Genomic DNA, 17114 nt, shown 5'->3' with positions numbered 1-17114 from the left:
CGCATGCCCAGTGCTGGCACTAAGAAGATGCTGTTGATGCTGCTGTACACGCATTATTACCCAACCCCGACAAAAAAAGTACAGAAAAAATTTCAGCAGGCCAAGATTTTGACTTATTGTCAGACATCCAAATTTTTAAACACAAAGTTACGGCAAGGGAAAAAGCAAAGATTTTTCGAAGTTTGGAACGCAGGAGAAATTAGATGCTGAATGATTATGGTGCATGGCAAAGGTGAAAATGAGAAGGAGAAACATGGTCAGTGTGTTGGAGATGTAAAAACCATGATTGCTCGCAAATGCTCTTGGATAAAATACGGGTAATATTTATAAAATCGTACAATTCCTAACAGCGTGAAAGCAGGCCATTCGGCCCATCAGTCCACACGACTCTTCTAAGACTAACCCAGACCCCAATCCTATCCTTATTTTCCATGGTCAATCCAACTAAACCGCACATCTTAGGACTGCAGGAGGAAACCCGTGCAGACACGAAGAATGTGCAAAGTCTGCACAGGCAGTCACCCCAAGCTGAAGTCAAACCTGCGTCCCTACTGTTGTGAGACAGCATTGCTAGCCACTGAACCACTGCTGCCCATTATGATCTTTACATGCTGAACTCGAGGCCAGAAGGTTGTAAACGGTCTCAATATTTGAGTTTGTACTTCTTAAACTCATTTTAAGTTTCATTAATTGTCTAAGAGGCATAGTTCAGAAAGATCAGAGTGGAATAGGGCAAGGGAATTGGTTCTGTCCTCACTTTACAAAAGGTTTCCAAGAACTCTCCATTTGGTTCAATAATTCCTCTATGAATAGTTTAAATCAACTTATTGCTAATCTACCTACAACATGAGGAAGGGTGCTTGTAGTGCAGTGGCAGTGTCCCCAGCTCTGAGCCAGAGACCCAGGTTCAAGTCTCATCTGTTCCAGAGATGTGTTACGACATTTCCAAATAGGTTGATGATAAATATCTACCTAGGATATGCTGATCACCTAATTCAGAGGCACCAACTGTTGGCAGTGTACCATACCTTTATTCTTTGGCCTAACAAAGGACATGGAGTCAGAATTCACCATTTGAATTCAGATTATCAAAACAGTATCCGAACTCGTCACGTAAACTGCACTCTGCTTGCTAACAACAGACAGGAGACTGCCAACCAACAGGGGCGGCACGGTGGCTCAGTGGTTAGCACTGCTGCCTCAGCGCCAGGGTCCCAGCCTCGGATGACTGTCTGTGTGGAGTTTGTACATTCTCCTCGTGTCTGCGTGGGTTTCCTCTGGGTGCTGTGGTTTCCTCCCACAGTCCAAAAATGTGCAGGTTAGGTGAATTGGCCATGCTAAATTGCCCATAGTGTTAGGTGCATTAGTCAGAGGGAAATGGGTCTGGGTGGGTAACTCTTCGGAAGGTCGGTGTGGACTGGTTGGGCCAAAGGACCTGTTTCCACACTGTAGGGAATCTAAACCAAGAAGCAGGAACCGATAGTGCTGCTAACATCATTCTCATCATCATTGGTCTCAGTTTTTCAGCATGGAAAGGGACGCTTCAGCCAATTGTGTCAATGCCAGTATTGAAAACTTTGGTACAAATTAGTAAGAGAAACATTTATAATGTTAGTTACTTATTCATAGAATAAGTAGAAAAATAAAGAAATAAGATAATTTACATTTAAAAACTTTAATGTTAACTAGAAAATAAGGAATGAAGTTAAAAGTTATTATAAACTCAAGTCACAATTTATTAACCTTAGTGACTGCCAACCAACTTTGGCAAGCGTCTCAGTTTTTGTTCACTTTTGCTGAAGTTAACAATGAACACTTGCAATAGATACTCATGCATCTCAACAGAATCAGTACTCAACACCAGCACAAGTTTCACATTAAAAGAAAAACATGTTCAATTGAAATGGCCGAAGGGCTTTTACATAGAGAAAACAATACCTGTGCTATATTATGGGAGTGCCATAGAAGCAAAGAGATTGAGAACACTACAAAATACCAAATTGAAAATGTTTTGAGGTTTTATCCTGTAGTAGTATTTGGGTCCTTGGGGATCTGTGGGGCTACACAGCACAATTTCCTGCTCTTGCCTGAATGAAAAAAAATTAACAACTTTGTCTCCAATTTCTACCTCTCCTTTTCCTTCTTAAGGTTCATCTTCACCTCTTCCTTTCTCAACTTCTGAATCCCTATTTTCTCAAATGAATTACTGACCAACATTCACTACTTTGCCACTGGTCTCATACAGGTATCTCAAGTACCTTTGCTCCCACCCCAGTCTAAGAGCTGTTATTCCCTTTTTGAATTCTTTGTGCTATCATTTCATCAGTTTTAGAATTTAGACACGAGCAGCAGGAAGCCACTAAAATCTTTTGATCCTGCATGGTTAGCCAGGAGCATCATGCCTGATCTATTTCATGTCCATCAGCAATGTTAAATGTATTTAAATTCACCATTCATACATTGCTGAGGGTAGAAAATTCCAGAAGATTCATAACACTTCATATAGTGAAGAAATTTCTCCATCCTAACTCGTGGTCCCTTCACATAAGATCGTGAACACCTCTCTTTCTAGATTCCCCAACCAGGGGTAAAATGTCCTCCAAACAGCTGCACTATCCAAGTAGCCATTTCAAAGGATTATGACTGATCTCATTGTCATCTCAAATCCACATCCCTTTCTATCCATGATTATCTTTCACGCCTTTAGTTTGCAAGAATCTATTCATCTATGCCTTAAAAATAAAGACACTGCTTTCACCTTCTTAAACTGGTAATTCTAAAGGCTTGTGACTTTTTAAAAAAAAACTGCCTCCCCTTTTATTTCCCATTTAAAACACTTACTTTTAAACAGTGACCCCTAGTTCTAGAGCAACTCATTCTTCTAAACTGCAGGGTATCTAGTCTTTTCATTCTCTGCTCATTCCAACAGACTCTGGTGTGTCTGTTTTGTTCAGTATAGAAAATAGGAGCAGGAATAGTTCATTTGGTCTTTCAAGTCTACTCCACCTTTCAAGTCTGTTCCACCATTCAGTATTATCATAGCTGATAGCTGTATGTTTGCCCCCCAATCTCCTTTGATCCCTCGAGTCCAAGTGCAAAATACAATTCTTTTTTGAAATCATACAATGTTTTCACCTCAACTTTCTATGGTAACAAATTCTACAGGCTTTTCACTCAGTGAAGAAGTTTCTATTTATCCAAGTACTAAATGGCTTTCCCCATATCCTTAGACTCTGATCTTTGGTTCTGGACTTCCCTGCCATCAGGAACATACTTCCTGCATCTATTCAGTCTAGTCCTGTTAGAATTTTGTAGGTTTCTATGAGATTCCCACACTCCAAACTCCTGTGAATATAATTCAAACTGATTCAATTACTCCTCATGTGTTTTATCCCACCATCCATCTGGTAAACATTTGCTACACTCCATCTATAGCAAGAGCATCCTTCCCCAGATGAGGAGATCAACATTGCAACAATATTCCAGGTGCAGTCTGACCAAAGTCCTGTATAATTGCAGCAAGACATCTTTGCTCCTGCACTCAAATCTTTTTGCTATGAAGCCTAACATACCATCTGCCTTCTTTACTGCCTGTTGCATCTTTTTGCTTACCTTCAGCAACTGGTCAAGGGGACATCATGGTCACATTGCACATTCCTTCTCTTAACTTATAGCCATATCAAAGCCATCCCATCCACCTAAGCCACTTTAAAAGTATTTTTAATTAATCTGTTGGAATATATGACATGTCTGGGGTAGTTAGGACTTGAACACTGTCCTTCTGGCTGAGAGGTAAGGACTTTACCACTGCACCATAAGATCCTCTCCCAAGACAGTACATCTTGGCTAACAAAATCAAAAACTTGCAGAATATACATAGTGTTGCCTTACCAATGAGCTGAATAGTTGTAGTAGATTTCTTTATTCTTGCATTCCAATCCTTTTTTAAACTAACAATATTTGGATATTTACATTATTTTCTGTACCGAGAAGTTAAGTTTTTGACTAGTGTAGAAGAACATGTAGCTTCCCTCTAAATACAATATTTCCCAGTCTCTTACAGTTTTAAGATTTCATTTTTTTTCTAAAATGATTAGCTTCAACTTATCCACATTATATTCCATCTGCCATATTCTTGTCCCCTCACTTAACTTGTCCATAAACACGTTTATGTCTCTCTCACGACTAACTTTCACAAGTAATTTTGTAAAGTTACAAACTTGGATGCATTGCCCTGATCCTCCATAATGTATTATTATGGATTTAAATACTTGGTGTTCTGATCCATACACCTCCCTATGAGTGACAGCTTGCCATAAAATGAAACTAATCTACTTATTCCCATACTTTTGCCAAAATATTACTCAATACCCTGGACCCCACTTGTAATAAAGTTGTGAGACACCTTATTGAAGGCGAAGATGTAGATCCCAGGCAGTAAATCCTCATCTCCCCACTTTGGTCATTCTATGACTGCCATGCTTCCTCTTCCAATACTGGCAATTTTGATCTTTATCATCTCCTCCATTGCAAGGGGCTTGTTTGATGAGCTTGCAATGATGGAGATAAACCCAGGCGGAACGTTCAGAGACTTTAACAGCAGTTGGTGTGGTAAGGAGGACCTGAAAGTGTCCTTTCCAACGAGGTTGAGGCCACGGACTGTCCATTGTAATAAAGTGTAAACTATTTCCTCCTTGCCCAAGTATATACAAAGTACACATAATCAATTAAAATAGGCAGCAAAGAAGAAACACAAACTAATCTAATAGGGGTCACCCATATTCCGGTTTAAGTATCAAGGAAGTACCTTATTTGAGGCCATAATTTGTGCTGTTCAGCAGGTGCTTCCCTCTTGATTTCTGCACCTTACCCAAGTCTAGCATACCTGTCCTTATACTGTGTCTAACCGGGTTTTGCTGGGGACCCAGTGGGATCAGAAGTTTGGGGTGTAAGGCTGCCTGCCTGGCAGCTGCATCTACTTGTCGACTACTTTAGAAACAGTATCAGTTTCCTCAGCATGAGCCGAACATCTTGCCAGATTGATTGGATAAAACAGGATTACTATTACGCTGCCCCCTTGGGGGTTACAAGTCTTCAATGTTCCCACAAGGCTACAAAATCGTGGGTCATACTAAAAGCACAATGAAGAGTCAGTGTATACAAGTAGATTTTCCTTTTGCCAGGAAGAAAGCATGTTGATTTCCCACGTCAGCTCCAAGGTAACATTAAAGACATCACTCCCCAGTGGCCACATTTCAACAGTTAAAGCAAGGGCCAGGCATTTGTCCCTGGGGATTTTGCTGTCTTGGTGCCAGACTCAAAGGTGAAATGCTGGGGCCTACCTGTCCCCATTTTCAGGATCCCCTCAGGAAAAGGTTGTCTAGCAGGTTGTTGGGTGGGCATGAGGTAGGTTCCCCAGTGGTTCCAATCAACCCTATCAGGGCTGGTATATGGCATTTGGAATCATGAGGGCGCTGGATATAATTTGTTTTACCTGTAACTTGCATCATGGTTCAGTCCAGTTCTGGCCAACCCAATAGAAAAACCTCATTTGCGAGTGGAAATTCCTGGACTGGTTCGTACTGTTGGCCTGGATCATATCAGTGACTCCAGGTGGAAAACATTACAAAAGCATAGGGTTAAACAAAGACAATTGAGCTTTTGATTATTGTTCAATTGTATGTCACTTCTGTCAGATAGGCACATATTTCAGTATTGTAACACAAGTCATTCGTATTCAGGTTACTCCCAGAATTTCACTGCATTTACATTCGTATCACCCTTGGACACATTGAGCAAATTGGGCCGGTTTGATCTTCCGGTCAGGGGCATGCTTCATTAACATAACTCTATTTCCCAGGATGGGACCCGGTTTAGGATGTCACAGGCCACTTATCCCCATGATATCGATCAGCTATGAAGACTGATGCTTCATTTTCAAAAGAAGGAAAGGTCTATAACAAGTGGGTGGTTTAAATTAAGGCTAGGGACAATCAGGAGATGTTAGGGTATACAGGAACAAAATCCCAATCCTCAAAAATGGTCAGTATGCCAGACATTGGCTTGGGATTCTGAATAGAGTTCTTTATTTTACAGTATTGTTGCTTTAACCTTGTTTATATATTCCTCAACCTTAGTAGCCTTACACATTTCTCACGTCCCTTTTTTTTTAATATACCCATTCACAATCACCTCCCCAGCTTTTGGGAGTTCCATATCTACTACTCAAATGAAAAAAAAAACTTGTAACGTCCAAATAATGGCTGAATCCAAAGACACAAACATTATCCATAAGATATTAATTTGGTTACATGATTTATCACAACCTGATGTTGAATTAAAACTTCAACCGACATTGTGGGAGGGGATTCTCTCAATAAAGCTACGCTGGCACATCATAATCAGCAACGAAACACAGCAGTCTTAAAATTAAGTGAAAATTAACGAGTCTGAAAGAAAAAAGGTTAGAATGTTGTCTTCCTCCATATTAAACAGATTTGAAATTGAATAAAGTTGGCTTTCATGTAAGGATAAAAGAGATTAGTTGGAAACGGACAGTCAGACAGTCATGGCCTGTAAAAAGAATAGGAATTAATATTTCATCTCAGTGACTGAAGGATCTTTATCCTTAAAAGAAATCATGTTATTTTTCCAAAGTGCAAATCAAATCCAAAACAGTCCTGGATCTCAAGCTCCAGGCAACAAAACACAACATTTAATCACCAATAAGCAAATGTGCATTCAAACCGAATCTGAAAGGGTTAAACTTTCTGCAAGCTGCAGGCTGTCTCACAGGCACACACACACCCACCATATCTCAGTCTTTTTAGCTTGGGAAGTTAGTCTCATAAGCCCTGGCTGTGGCACATTGTTGATTAACTTAACCAAGCGTGCAATAATTGTACTGCTGGTCAGCTTTCTTATTTTAACACAAGGACAGTGGCCACCCTCCATATTTCATAAACAAAGAACAAACACCAAAAATGAACAGAAAAAAAAACAAAAAGCAGCAAAGCAAGATACACCAAGACAAACAGATACGACAGGTACAATGAACAAGGCTAATGAGTAGCCAACCAAGGAATGTTTGACTAGAGAAAAGAGATTATTTTGTGAAAAACTGGTGATTTGTCCTCTGCCTCTTGCTTGTGGTGGAGGATGACTGTTATCAGGAGGTTTACCCCAAGTGTCATGGAAGTTCTGAGTGTAATTCTCATGAAAACGTCCTTGGTTCCCCTGTGTGGCCTCTCTAGGGCAATTAGAGGTCCAAAAGGAGGGGACTGCCGCAAGTAAGGCAGTTCGAGTCAGGCAGTCACGAGCCCAGTGATATAGGCTGTTGCACTTAAAACAGGCTGGACGGATGCCTAGAGCGAGTCCCTCTGCCATACTCATGACCGTGGCCTCGAACGGGTGCAGAGCCACTACTATGATGCATGGGTAGTTGTTGAGGTGCCTCGCCTTGGATACAAGTTCTGATTTTACACAGATTGGTGATCTGTCTTCACTCTGCTGTTTCCACAAGGCCTTAATACAATGATGGAGTTGGTTAGAGGTGGTTTCAACCCAGTCGAGATTGTTTGTTTTGACTGCTGTGACTACAAAGAGGGCGCAGGCAGCTTAACAGCACAGAATTATACTGAGCATAATAGCATTTAAATTCCAAGCCCGATCGCTGGAATAGGACTCATAACATTCTCTAAAACGTTCAAGAAGTCTTCAGCAGTCTCCTTACTTTTGGGGCGAAGTTCAAAGATGCAAGTAAAGTCAATAGGTTTTGCTAGTATGGCTGATGTAGCAGCAAGGATATCATCTTGTCATTGCTGATCTTGGGCTACAGCATTAGAGGGCAGTAAAATTATTGTGACCAATATGTTCAGTAAAACGGCCATATTCAGAGCGGGTCAGGACTTGTTAAAGAAAGGCGCAAAGATTCTGGGCATTGCCATCATAAACTTTAATTGTGGCGTTTTTAAAAAAAAAAACTGCTGAGTAGTCTTGTGGCAGTTCGGTGCATTACTGAGGATGGACATAATTTCATGTGGTTTCCAGGGACAGTAAATACGGATAGTGGCGTTTTGACTAGAAGCGCCAGCCTCTGTGTTCAGTAGTTCTCTCATAGGGAACATACAATGTGGGTGCTTCGTCTTCCACAACCTCAGAAGAGGAATTTAAAAGGGTTTCTAATTGCTGCACGAGTTACTTCTTAGAGGATCGGTGCTGTTTCAATTTTCACTGACTGTAAGTGTTGTAAGCAACAGCATCAGTGAACTGGGGAGGGAGTGAGGGAACAGGAGTGGCTACAGTAGTAGGGTCGGTCTTAGATCGAGCTATCAGTCTCTGTTTGCTTACCAGCCACTAGTGACTTCTCCTTTTGTTTCTGTTGGCGTTTTGCTCGAGCACATTCATTTTTTGAGGACCTCAATAGATTTCATGGCACCATCAGCAATTAATTCAATTCCCAATTTAGTGGCATTATCCTGCCATGTGCACAAAATTGATTCTTTGAGTTTCATCACAATATTGTCTCCATAGTCTAATTAGTTCCTTGATCTTGGAATTCATGTTCCTTTGCCAAATCATTTGTTGGGCTGATTTGATCAACTGAATACTTTTAGGGCCACCTACTGCTGATCACCCAATGCTATATTTAAGGTTTCAAACGGCTTCAGATTTTTCCAGAAACTTCTCTCACATTTTTACTAACGGTGAAGACGGATCTTCTGTCTTATCTATGTGATTACCCATCTTTAAACACACTTCCTTTTATAGTTCCGACTCAAAAATCTTTATTATCCAACAGTCATTCGACACACAATTTACCGACTTCCACAGATCCTCCTTGGCTTTGTTTTTGGATCCATTCCTCAAGTCTGTCCTTAGATGTCACTCTCCCCCTTTTTTGTGTATATAATCTCTCGCTGTCCTTTTTTGTGGAGTTCTCAACTCCGTAAAGGTCCTCGACCCCTCTCTCTTCCCCCCACCCCCTTCCAAGACCCCTTTTCGGGCTGGACTAGGACAATAGACAGCGAGGGGTCAGTTCAGCCACTACTTGAATGAGAGGAAAACCAAACAGATATAAAAATACTCACGTCTGGCTGGCCGAAATCCTCAACACTTAATATTGAAAGACTCAAGGCTCTTAACACCACTGTCCCATGATCCGTCCATGCCGAACCAAAAGTCACGGCACCATATGAAGATGTAGATCCCAGACGGGACACCTCAGTTGAGATCGGTCAAAAGAATCAACGGAATGCAGTCTCTATAAAGCAGGGTTATCAGTTTAATAAGGCAGCCCGGCACAGATTTGTCCAGCAACACAGGAGTTTAAAGCTTCTGTGTTCCGTGGTGAAATTGCATAATTACATTTGAAAATTAAATATCACTTAAAGGGTTTTTAAGAGACAGCACAGCCTTAATTACAAGACCAATGAACGGTAATAAGGTAGCAGATTGACAGCAGGTTAATTCAATGATATTTCCTGGGAAATGGTTCTTGTTTTACATAGACCTTCATCTCAAGACAGCAGTTCAAGGTTAGTGTGTGGTCAATTAGTGACTTGTGATTCATTTTATGAAAACTCCATTGTCTACTTTATTTTCTAATTCAGTAACTCAGCAAAGCAGTAAATCAGGTTCACAATGTCAAATCACAACTTGAAGCCATTTTGTTGTGTTATTTTAAATTGAAAAGCCATTTTGTTGTTAATAAAAACCTACATATATTTGCTGCTTCTGACAACAGCCTAAATTAAAATTTTAAGTCCTCAAAGTCTCTCTGAAAATTAAGATACCACATTCTCAGTATACACAGTTACAATTTTTAATAAGTTAGAATAGTTTTTGAGAAATCTTTTCAATTTCGTAATTCTATGGCCACGCTACCCAACCTTATGTTAGAACATTGCTAATAATGGATCCTAGCATCTTTGCTATTATGGTATAAAACTAATTGACCTATTCAATTCTACTCCAGTATTTGAATAGAAGGATTGTATTTATGACCTAGATTTAATATTTTTGCAATTTCCTTACTTCACATTAAAAACTTTGTCTCAAAAGACAAAAGAAGTTTCTGCATTGCCAGAAATGCATGGGTTGGGCTTTAGGAGGGTATTAGTTTATAACATTCTAATATCTAGAACTGACCAGCAATAAAGCATGGAACATGAATATTACTCAAAAGTCATTTGACACCAGGTTATAGTCCAACAGGTTATTTGAAATCAAAAGCTTTCAGAGCACCGCTCCTTCATTAAAAATAAAATCTGGAATTTGGATTCTACTGATCACCATGAAATCGTTGTCAATAGTCAGAAAAAAAAATCCATCTGGCTCACTGATGTCTTTCAGGGAAGGAAATTTGCCACCCTCACCTAGTTTGGCTGACATGCAACTTCAGACCCACAGCAATGTGGTTGAATCTCAATTGCCTTCTGATAGGACATAGCAACTCATTCAGTTGTACCCATTGCTACAAGGTCTCAAAGAAATGAAACCATTCGAATTACCAGGCAACAACCTAGGCACCAGAAAAGACAATGGCAGAGACAGCCTTGTCAATCCTGTAGAGTCCTACTCACTAACATCTGGAGGCTAGTGCCAAAGTTGGGAGAGCTGTCTTACAGACTAGTCAAGCAACAGCCTCACGTAGTCATACTCAGATTCATACCATACAACGTCCCAGATACCGCCATCACCATCCCTGGATATATCCTGTCTCACCGCAGGAGAGATCCAAAAGAGTTGGCGGCGCAGTGGTATACAGTCATGAGGGAGTTGCTTTGAGAGTCCTCAACATTGACTTCTGACCCCATGAAGTCTTGTGGTTCCCTCCATCATAAGGTCAGAAATGGGGATGTTCACTGATGATTGCACAATGTTCAGCACCATTTGCAACTCCTCAGACACTGAAGCAATCCATGTCCAAATGCAACAAGATCTGGATAATTTCCAGGCTTGGACTGACAAATGGCAAGTAAAATTTGTGCCACACAATTGCCAGACCATGACCATCACCAACAAGAGACAATCTAACCACCACCCCTTGACATTCAATGGTGTTACCATCACTGAATTCCCATACTATCAACATTTTGGGAGTTATCATTGATCAGTAACTCTATTGGACTCATCATATAAATGCAGTGGCTTCAAGAACAGGTCAGAAGCTAGGAAATACTGCAGCAAGTACTCACCTCCTGACTCACAAGGCCTGCCCACCATCTACAAGGCACAAGTCAGGACTGTGATGGAATACTCCCCACTTGCCTGGATGAATCCAGCCCCAACAACACTCCAGACGGTTAACACTATCCAGGACAAAGCAGCCCAAGCATCCACTCTCTCCATCACCAACCTCAGGAGCAGCAGTGTGTACTATCTACAAGATACACTGCAGAAATTCACCAAAAATCCTCAGACAGCACCTTTCAAACCCACTTCCATCTAGAAGCACGAGGGCAGCAAATAAATAGGAACACCACCACCTTCAAGTTCCCCTCCAAACCACTCACATCCTGATTTGGAAATGTATCACCATTCCTTCACTGTCACTGGGTCAAAATCCTGGAATTCCTTCCCTAATGGTATTGAGAGTCAAACTACAATTGGTTCACTGCAGGGGTTCAAGAAGGCAGCTCACCACCACCTCCCCAAGGGCAAATAGGGATGAGCAATAAATGCAGCCAACCACACCCATATCCCACAAAATGAATAAACAGAATAAATAAAAAAGATGAAGACATCACCTGACGAAGGATTAGCACTCCGAAAGCTTGTGATTTCAAATAAACCTGTCGGACCATAACCTGGTGTCATGTGACTTCTGACTCTGTCCACCCCAGTTCAACACCAGCATCGCTACATCATGAATATTATTGTGCTTTAACTAGGCTTTGCATAAAATCTTATCCATAACAGTGTAGTTGTTAACAGTCATATAAAATGATCAAGGAAAGAAAAGCCCAGTTATATGGAACACAACTGAAATAGATGTCTTTCCTTTTGTGTGTGTAATGTAGACAATTGCAATGTGCAAGTTGAGACACCACATGGCAAACAGCAGCCAATTTTAACTTAAAACATTATAAACTACGAGTGCTGTTAAACTTAGCAAGGTTTGAGAAGATTTGTAGCTCAGGTTGAGGTTTTGAATGTAGGTTTGCTCGCTGAGTTCAAAGGTTCATTTCCAGACATTTCGTACCTTACTAGGTAACATCTTCCATGGACCTCATGCGAAGCAATGCTGAAAATTCCTGCTTTCTATTTATATGTTTGGGTTTCTTTGGGTTGGAGATGTCATTTCCTGTGGTGATGTTATTTCCTGTGAAGTCACTTCCGGTTCCTTTTCTCAGGAGGTGGTAGATGGTATCTAACTCGAGGTGTTAGAGTTAGACCCCATCTACCACCCCCTGAGAAAAGGAACAGGAAGTGACTTCATCACAGGAAATATCACCACCAACCCAAAGAAACCCAAACATATAAATAGAAAGCAGGAATTTTCAGTATTGCTGTGCATGAGGTCCACTGAAGATGTTACCTAGTAAGGTAATGAAACGTCTGGAAATGAACCTTTCAGCTCAGCGAGCAAACCTATATCCAAAATGCTGTTAAACTAAACAATATTTAATGTAGGCAACATATTGCTGGTCTTGTTGTTCAAGCTCACCACACTTGTCCTTCCCGAATGATTCCATATCACAATTTCTTTGGCAACTGTATACAGTAAATTTTACTTTACATGATTGGAATAAATTTCATAAATCCATGAGGAGGAGGGTTCGTCAAAAAGGGCAATAGTTGAAATATAACAATAATAAAAGCTTTAAAACTAACTTCATGGTTCAGCAGGGCAAACAAAATAGAATTTGTGAAACCGTCTCACTCAATAAACATTTAGTTCATCTTGATCTTTAACATGCTTCACCAGCAAGTTCAAAAAGTGGATCTAAAATTTAGTTAAGTGCCAGAACTCTGAAGTATACAGCAAAGTTCAGCAGGTTTGTTTTTCAAATCTCGATCCCAAGGAATCTTGCAGTGTTCAGCACATCATCTCTCATCAGGTAACATCCACATAGCCGACGGAATCCGGTAAACGCATCACGGCCATGAAGGACTCTCCAATTATCAACAAATAAAACCTATAGTAGATATAAACATTCATTTAAAATGTTACAATTTCAGTACACATGGACCAATTTTGACTTCCCAGTGAGAAACACCTACTACAAAACAATCTTAAATAGCATTGTTTGTCACATCACAAAAATGTATTTTAAAGGTAGATGCAGAGAAGCATTCAAAATCCCAAAACGACTTTGATATATAGCTCATTGGTACCCTACATATAAAAGTTGACTGCATTTTGTCCCTCTTTGCCTCATGCAAGTTACAGTGAAAATGGACAAAGTAACACCTGATGGAAGAGCACAGCAATTCAGGCAGCATCCGACGAGCAGCAAAATCGACATTTTGGGCAAAAGCCCTTCATCAGGAATAAAGGCAGAGTACTGTTGCTCCCGATGCGGTCTCCTCTACATTGGGGAGACTGGGCGCCTCCTAGCAGAGCGCTTTAGGGAACATCTCCGAGACACCCGCACCAATCAACCAAACCCGCCCCGCGGCCCAACATTTCAACTCCCCCTCCCACTCTGCCGAGGACATGGAGGTCCTGGGCCTCCTTCACCGCCGCTCCCTCACCACCAGACGCCTGGAGGAAGAACGCCTCATCTTCCGCCTCAGAACACTTCAACCCCAGGGAATCAATGTGGACTTCAACAGCTTCCTCATTTCCCCTTCCCCCAACTCATCCTAGTTTCAAACATCCAGCTCCGCACTGTCCCCTTGACCTGTCTGGACTTGTCCGACCTGCCTAGCTCCTTTTCCACCTATCCACTCCACCCTCTCCTCCCTGACCTATCACCTTCATCTCCTCCCCCACTCACCTATTGTACTCTATGCTACTTTCTTCCCACCCCCACCCTCCTCTAGCTTATCTCTCCATGCTTCAGGCTCTCTGCCTTTATTCCTGATGAAGGGCTTTTGCCCAAAACGTCGATTTTGCTGCTCGTCGGATGCTGCCTGAATTGCTGTGCTCTTCCAGCACCACTGATCCAAAATCTGGTTTCCAGCATCTGCAGTCATTGTTTTTACCAAAGTAACACCTGAGACTCACCTGCTATTAGGAATAGGAGAAAGCAAGGACTGCAGATGCTGGAGATCAGAGTCGAGAGCGTGGTGCTGGGAAAGGTTAGGCAGCATCGGAGGAGTAGGAGAATTTAAAAGCCCTTCATCAGGAATGGGGATACCAGATATCACATCCAGTAGGCAGTGACTTTAAAATAATAAGTGGCTGTTCAAATGCAAAACAGCACAGCATATTGAGAAGATTTGAAGCTCAGGTTGAGGTTCTAGACATAGGTTTGCTCGCTGAGCTGGAAGGCTAGTTTTCAAACATTTCATCATACTAGGTAACATCATCAGTGAGCCTCTGGATGAAGCTCTGGTGGTATGGCCGGTTTCCTTGGGTTTGTGATGTCATTTCTAGTAGTGACGCCATTTCCTGTGGTGACATCATTTCCGGTTCTTTTTCTCAGGTGGTGGTAAATGGAATCCAAGTCAATGTGTTTGTTGGTAGAGTTGTGGTTGGAATGCCATTCTTCTAGAAAATCTCATGCATGTCTCGCTTTTGGCTTGTCCTAGGACGGATGTGTTTTCCCAGTTGAAGTGGTGTCCTTCCTCATCTGTATGTAAGCGTACTAGTGAGACTGGGTCATGTCTTTTTGTGGCTAGTTGGTGTTCATGTATCCTGGTGGCTAGTTTTCTGCCTGTTTGTCACAATTCTTGCAAGGTATTTTGTAAATGACATTAGTTTTGCTTATTGTACAATGACATGAGATAGCTTTGGTAATTAAGAGTTAAGGAGAATCCAAAGAGATTTTACAAAGACGTTAAGGACAGAAGGGTAACGAGGGAGAGAACATGGCCTCTCAAAAATCAGCAAGGCAGCCTTTGTGTGGAGCTGCAGGAGATGGGGAGATATTAAACGAGTATTTTGCATCAATGTTTACTGTGGAAAAGGACATTGAAGATATAGACTGTAGGGAAATAGATGGTGACATCTTGAAAAAATGTCCATATTACAGAGGAGGAAGTGCTGGATGTCTTGAAGCGCATAAATGTGGATAAATCCTCAGAACCTGATCAAGTGTATCCTAGAACTCTGTGGGAAGCTAGGGAAGTGATTGCTGGGTCTCTTACTGAGATATTTGTAACATCGATAGTCACAGATGAGGTGCGGGAAGGCCAGAGGTTGGATACGTGGTGCCACTATTTAAGAAGGATGGTAAGGACAAGCCAAGGAACTATAGTCCGGTGAGCCTAACGTCAGTGGTGGGCAAGTTGGTGGATTGAATCATGTATTTGGAAAGGCAAGGACTGATTAGGGATAGTCAACATGGCTTTGTGCGTGGGAAATTATGTCTCACAAACTTGATTGAGTTTTTTGAAGAAGTAACAAAGAGGATTGATGAGGACAGAGATCTTTATGGACTTCAGTAAGGCGTTCGACAAGGTTCCCCATGGGAGACTGGTGAGCAAGGTTAGATCTTATGGAATACATGGAGAACTTGCCATTTGGATACAGAACTGGCTCGAAGGTAGAAGACCTTCAGATGGTGGCCTGTGACCAGTAGAGTGCCACAAGGATTGGTGCTAGGTCCACTACTTTGCGTCATTTATATAAATGATTTGAATGTGAACATGAGATATAGTTAGTAAGTTTGCAGATGACACCAAAATTGGAGATGCAGTGGACAGTGAAGGGAGGTTATCTCAGAGTACAACGGGATCGTGATCAGTTGAGCCAATGGGCTAAGGAGTGGCAGATGGAGTTTAATTTAGATAAATGAGAGGTGCTGCATTTTGGGAAAGCAAATCTTAGCAGGACTTATACACTTAATGGTAAGGTCCTAGGGGGTGTTGCTGAACAAAGAGACCTTGGAGTGCAGGTTCATAGCTCCTTGAAAGTACAGTCGGAGGTAGATAGGATAGAGTGAAGAAGGCGTTTGGTATGCTTTCCTTTACTGGTCAGAGTACTGAGTACAGGAGTTGGGAGGTCATGTTGCAGCTGTTCAGGACATTGGCTACTTTTGGAATATTGAGTGCAATTCTGGTCTCCTTCCTACCGGAAGGATGTTGTGAAACCTGAAAGGATTCAGAAAAGATTTAGAGGGATGTTGCCAGGTTTGGAGGATGTGAGCTATAGGAAGAGGTTGAATAGGTTAGGGCTGTTTTCCCTGGAGCGTCAGAGGCTGAGGGTTGACCTTATAGAAGGATATAAAATCATGAGTGGCATGGTGAATAGACAAAGTATTTTCCCTGACATGGGGGAGTCCAGAACGAGACGGCATATGTTTAAGGTGAGAGGAGAAAGATATAAAGAGACCTAAGGGGCAACATTTTAACGCAGATGGTGGTGTGTGTGTGTGTGTGTGTGTGTGTGTGTGTGTGTGTGGAATGGGCTGCCATTGCAACATTTAAAAGGCATCTGGATGGGTGTATAAATAGGAAGGGTTTGGAGGGATATGGACCGAATGCTGGCAGGTGGTACGAGATTGGGTTGGGATATCTGGTCAGCATGGATGAGTTGGACAGAGAGGTACATCTGTACATCTCTATGACTGGGACAACACATCCATCCCAGAATAAGCCAGAGACATGGATGAGAATTCCTAGAACCATGGCATTCCGATCGGAACTCTATCAACAAACATATGGACTTGGCTCCCATTTACCACCCCCTGAGAAAAAGAACAGGAAATGGCATCACTAACCCAAGGAAACCTAAATACATAAACAGAAAGTGGGCCATACCACCAATGCTTCACCCGGGCTGACTGATAATGTTACCTAGTATGGTGACGAAATGTCTGAAAATGAGCCTTCCAGCTCAGTGAGCAAACCTACATCCATGTAAAGCAGCTCAAGCAGCTCTACATAATTTCGTAAATAATTGCAAAAGGGGTTCTCAACATTAACCACTAAAACTGGAGTAAATTGACTTTATTTTCTCGTAAAAATGCTTTTAATGTAATTTGTGAAAGCACAGCCCT

At 41.6% G+C, this 17114-nt stretch overlaps 1 protein-coding gene and 1 long non-coding RNA gene across 2 annotated transcripts in view; one reads left to right on the top strand and one right to left on the bottom strand.

Moving 5' to 3' along the window:
• Positions 1–88: 88 nt before the first annotated feature.
• The window catches only part of LOC148148804 (uncharacterized), a 43248-nt gene continuing 26222 nt past the window's right edge, over positions 89–17114 (top strand). Inside the window, exon 1 of the long non-coding RNA XR_015758666.1 lies at positions 89–256. This is a non-coding gene — a long non-coding RNA (uncharacterized LOC148148804). The remainder of the gene's footprint in view (positions 257–17114) is intronic.
• Positions 12716–17114, bottom strand: part of tmlhe (trimethyllysine hydroxylase, epsilon) — a 29312-nt gene continuing 24913 nt past the window's right edge. Inside the window, exon 8 of the mRNA XM_043704589.2 lies at positions 12716–13142. Within this exon, the coding sequence (XP_043560524.1) occupies positions 13011–13142 (132 nt within the window). The 3' untranslated portion in view covers positions 12716–13010. The remainder of the gene's footprint in view (positions 13143–17114) is intronic.

The sequence above is a fragment of the Chiloscyllium plagiosum genome, unplaced genomic scaffold (genome assembly GCF_037043375.1).
Source record: "Chiloscyllium plagiosum isolate Xiang-an unplaced genomic scaffold, Cpla_swu_hap1 HiC_scaffold_11, whole genome shotgun sequence".
In the NCBI taxonomy this organism is placed as follows: Eukaryota; Metazoa; Chordata; class Chondrichthyes; order Orectolobiformes; family Hemiscylliidae; genus Chiloscyllium; species Chiloscyllium plagiosum.
The sequence above is the reverse complement of the archived record's forward strand: the minus strand, read 5'-3'. Positions and strand labels throughout refer to the sequence as shown.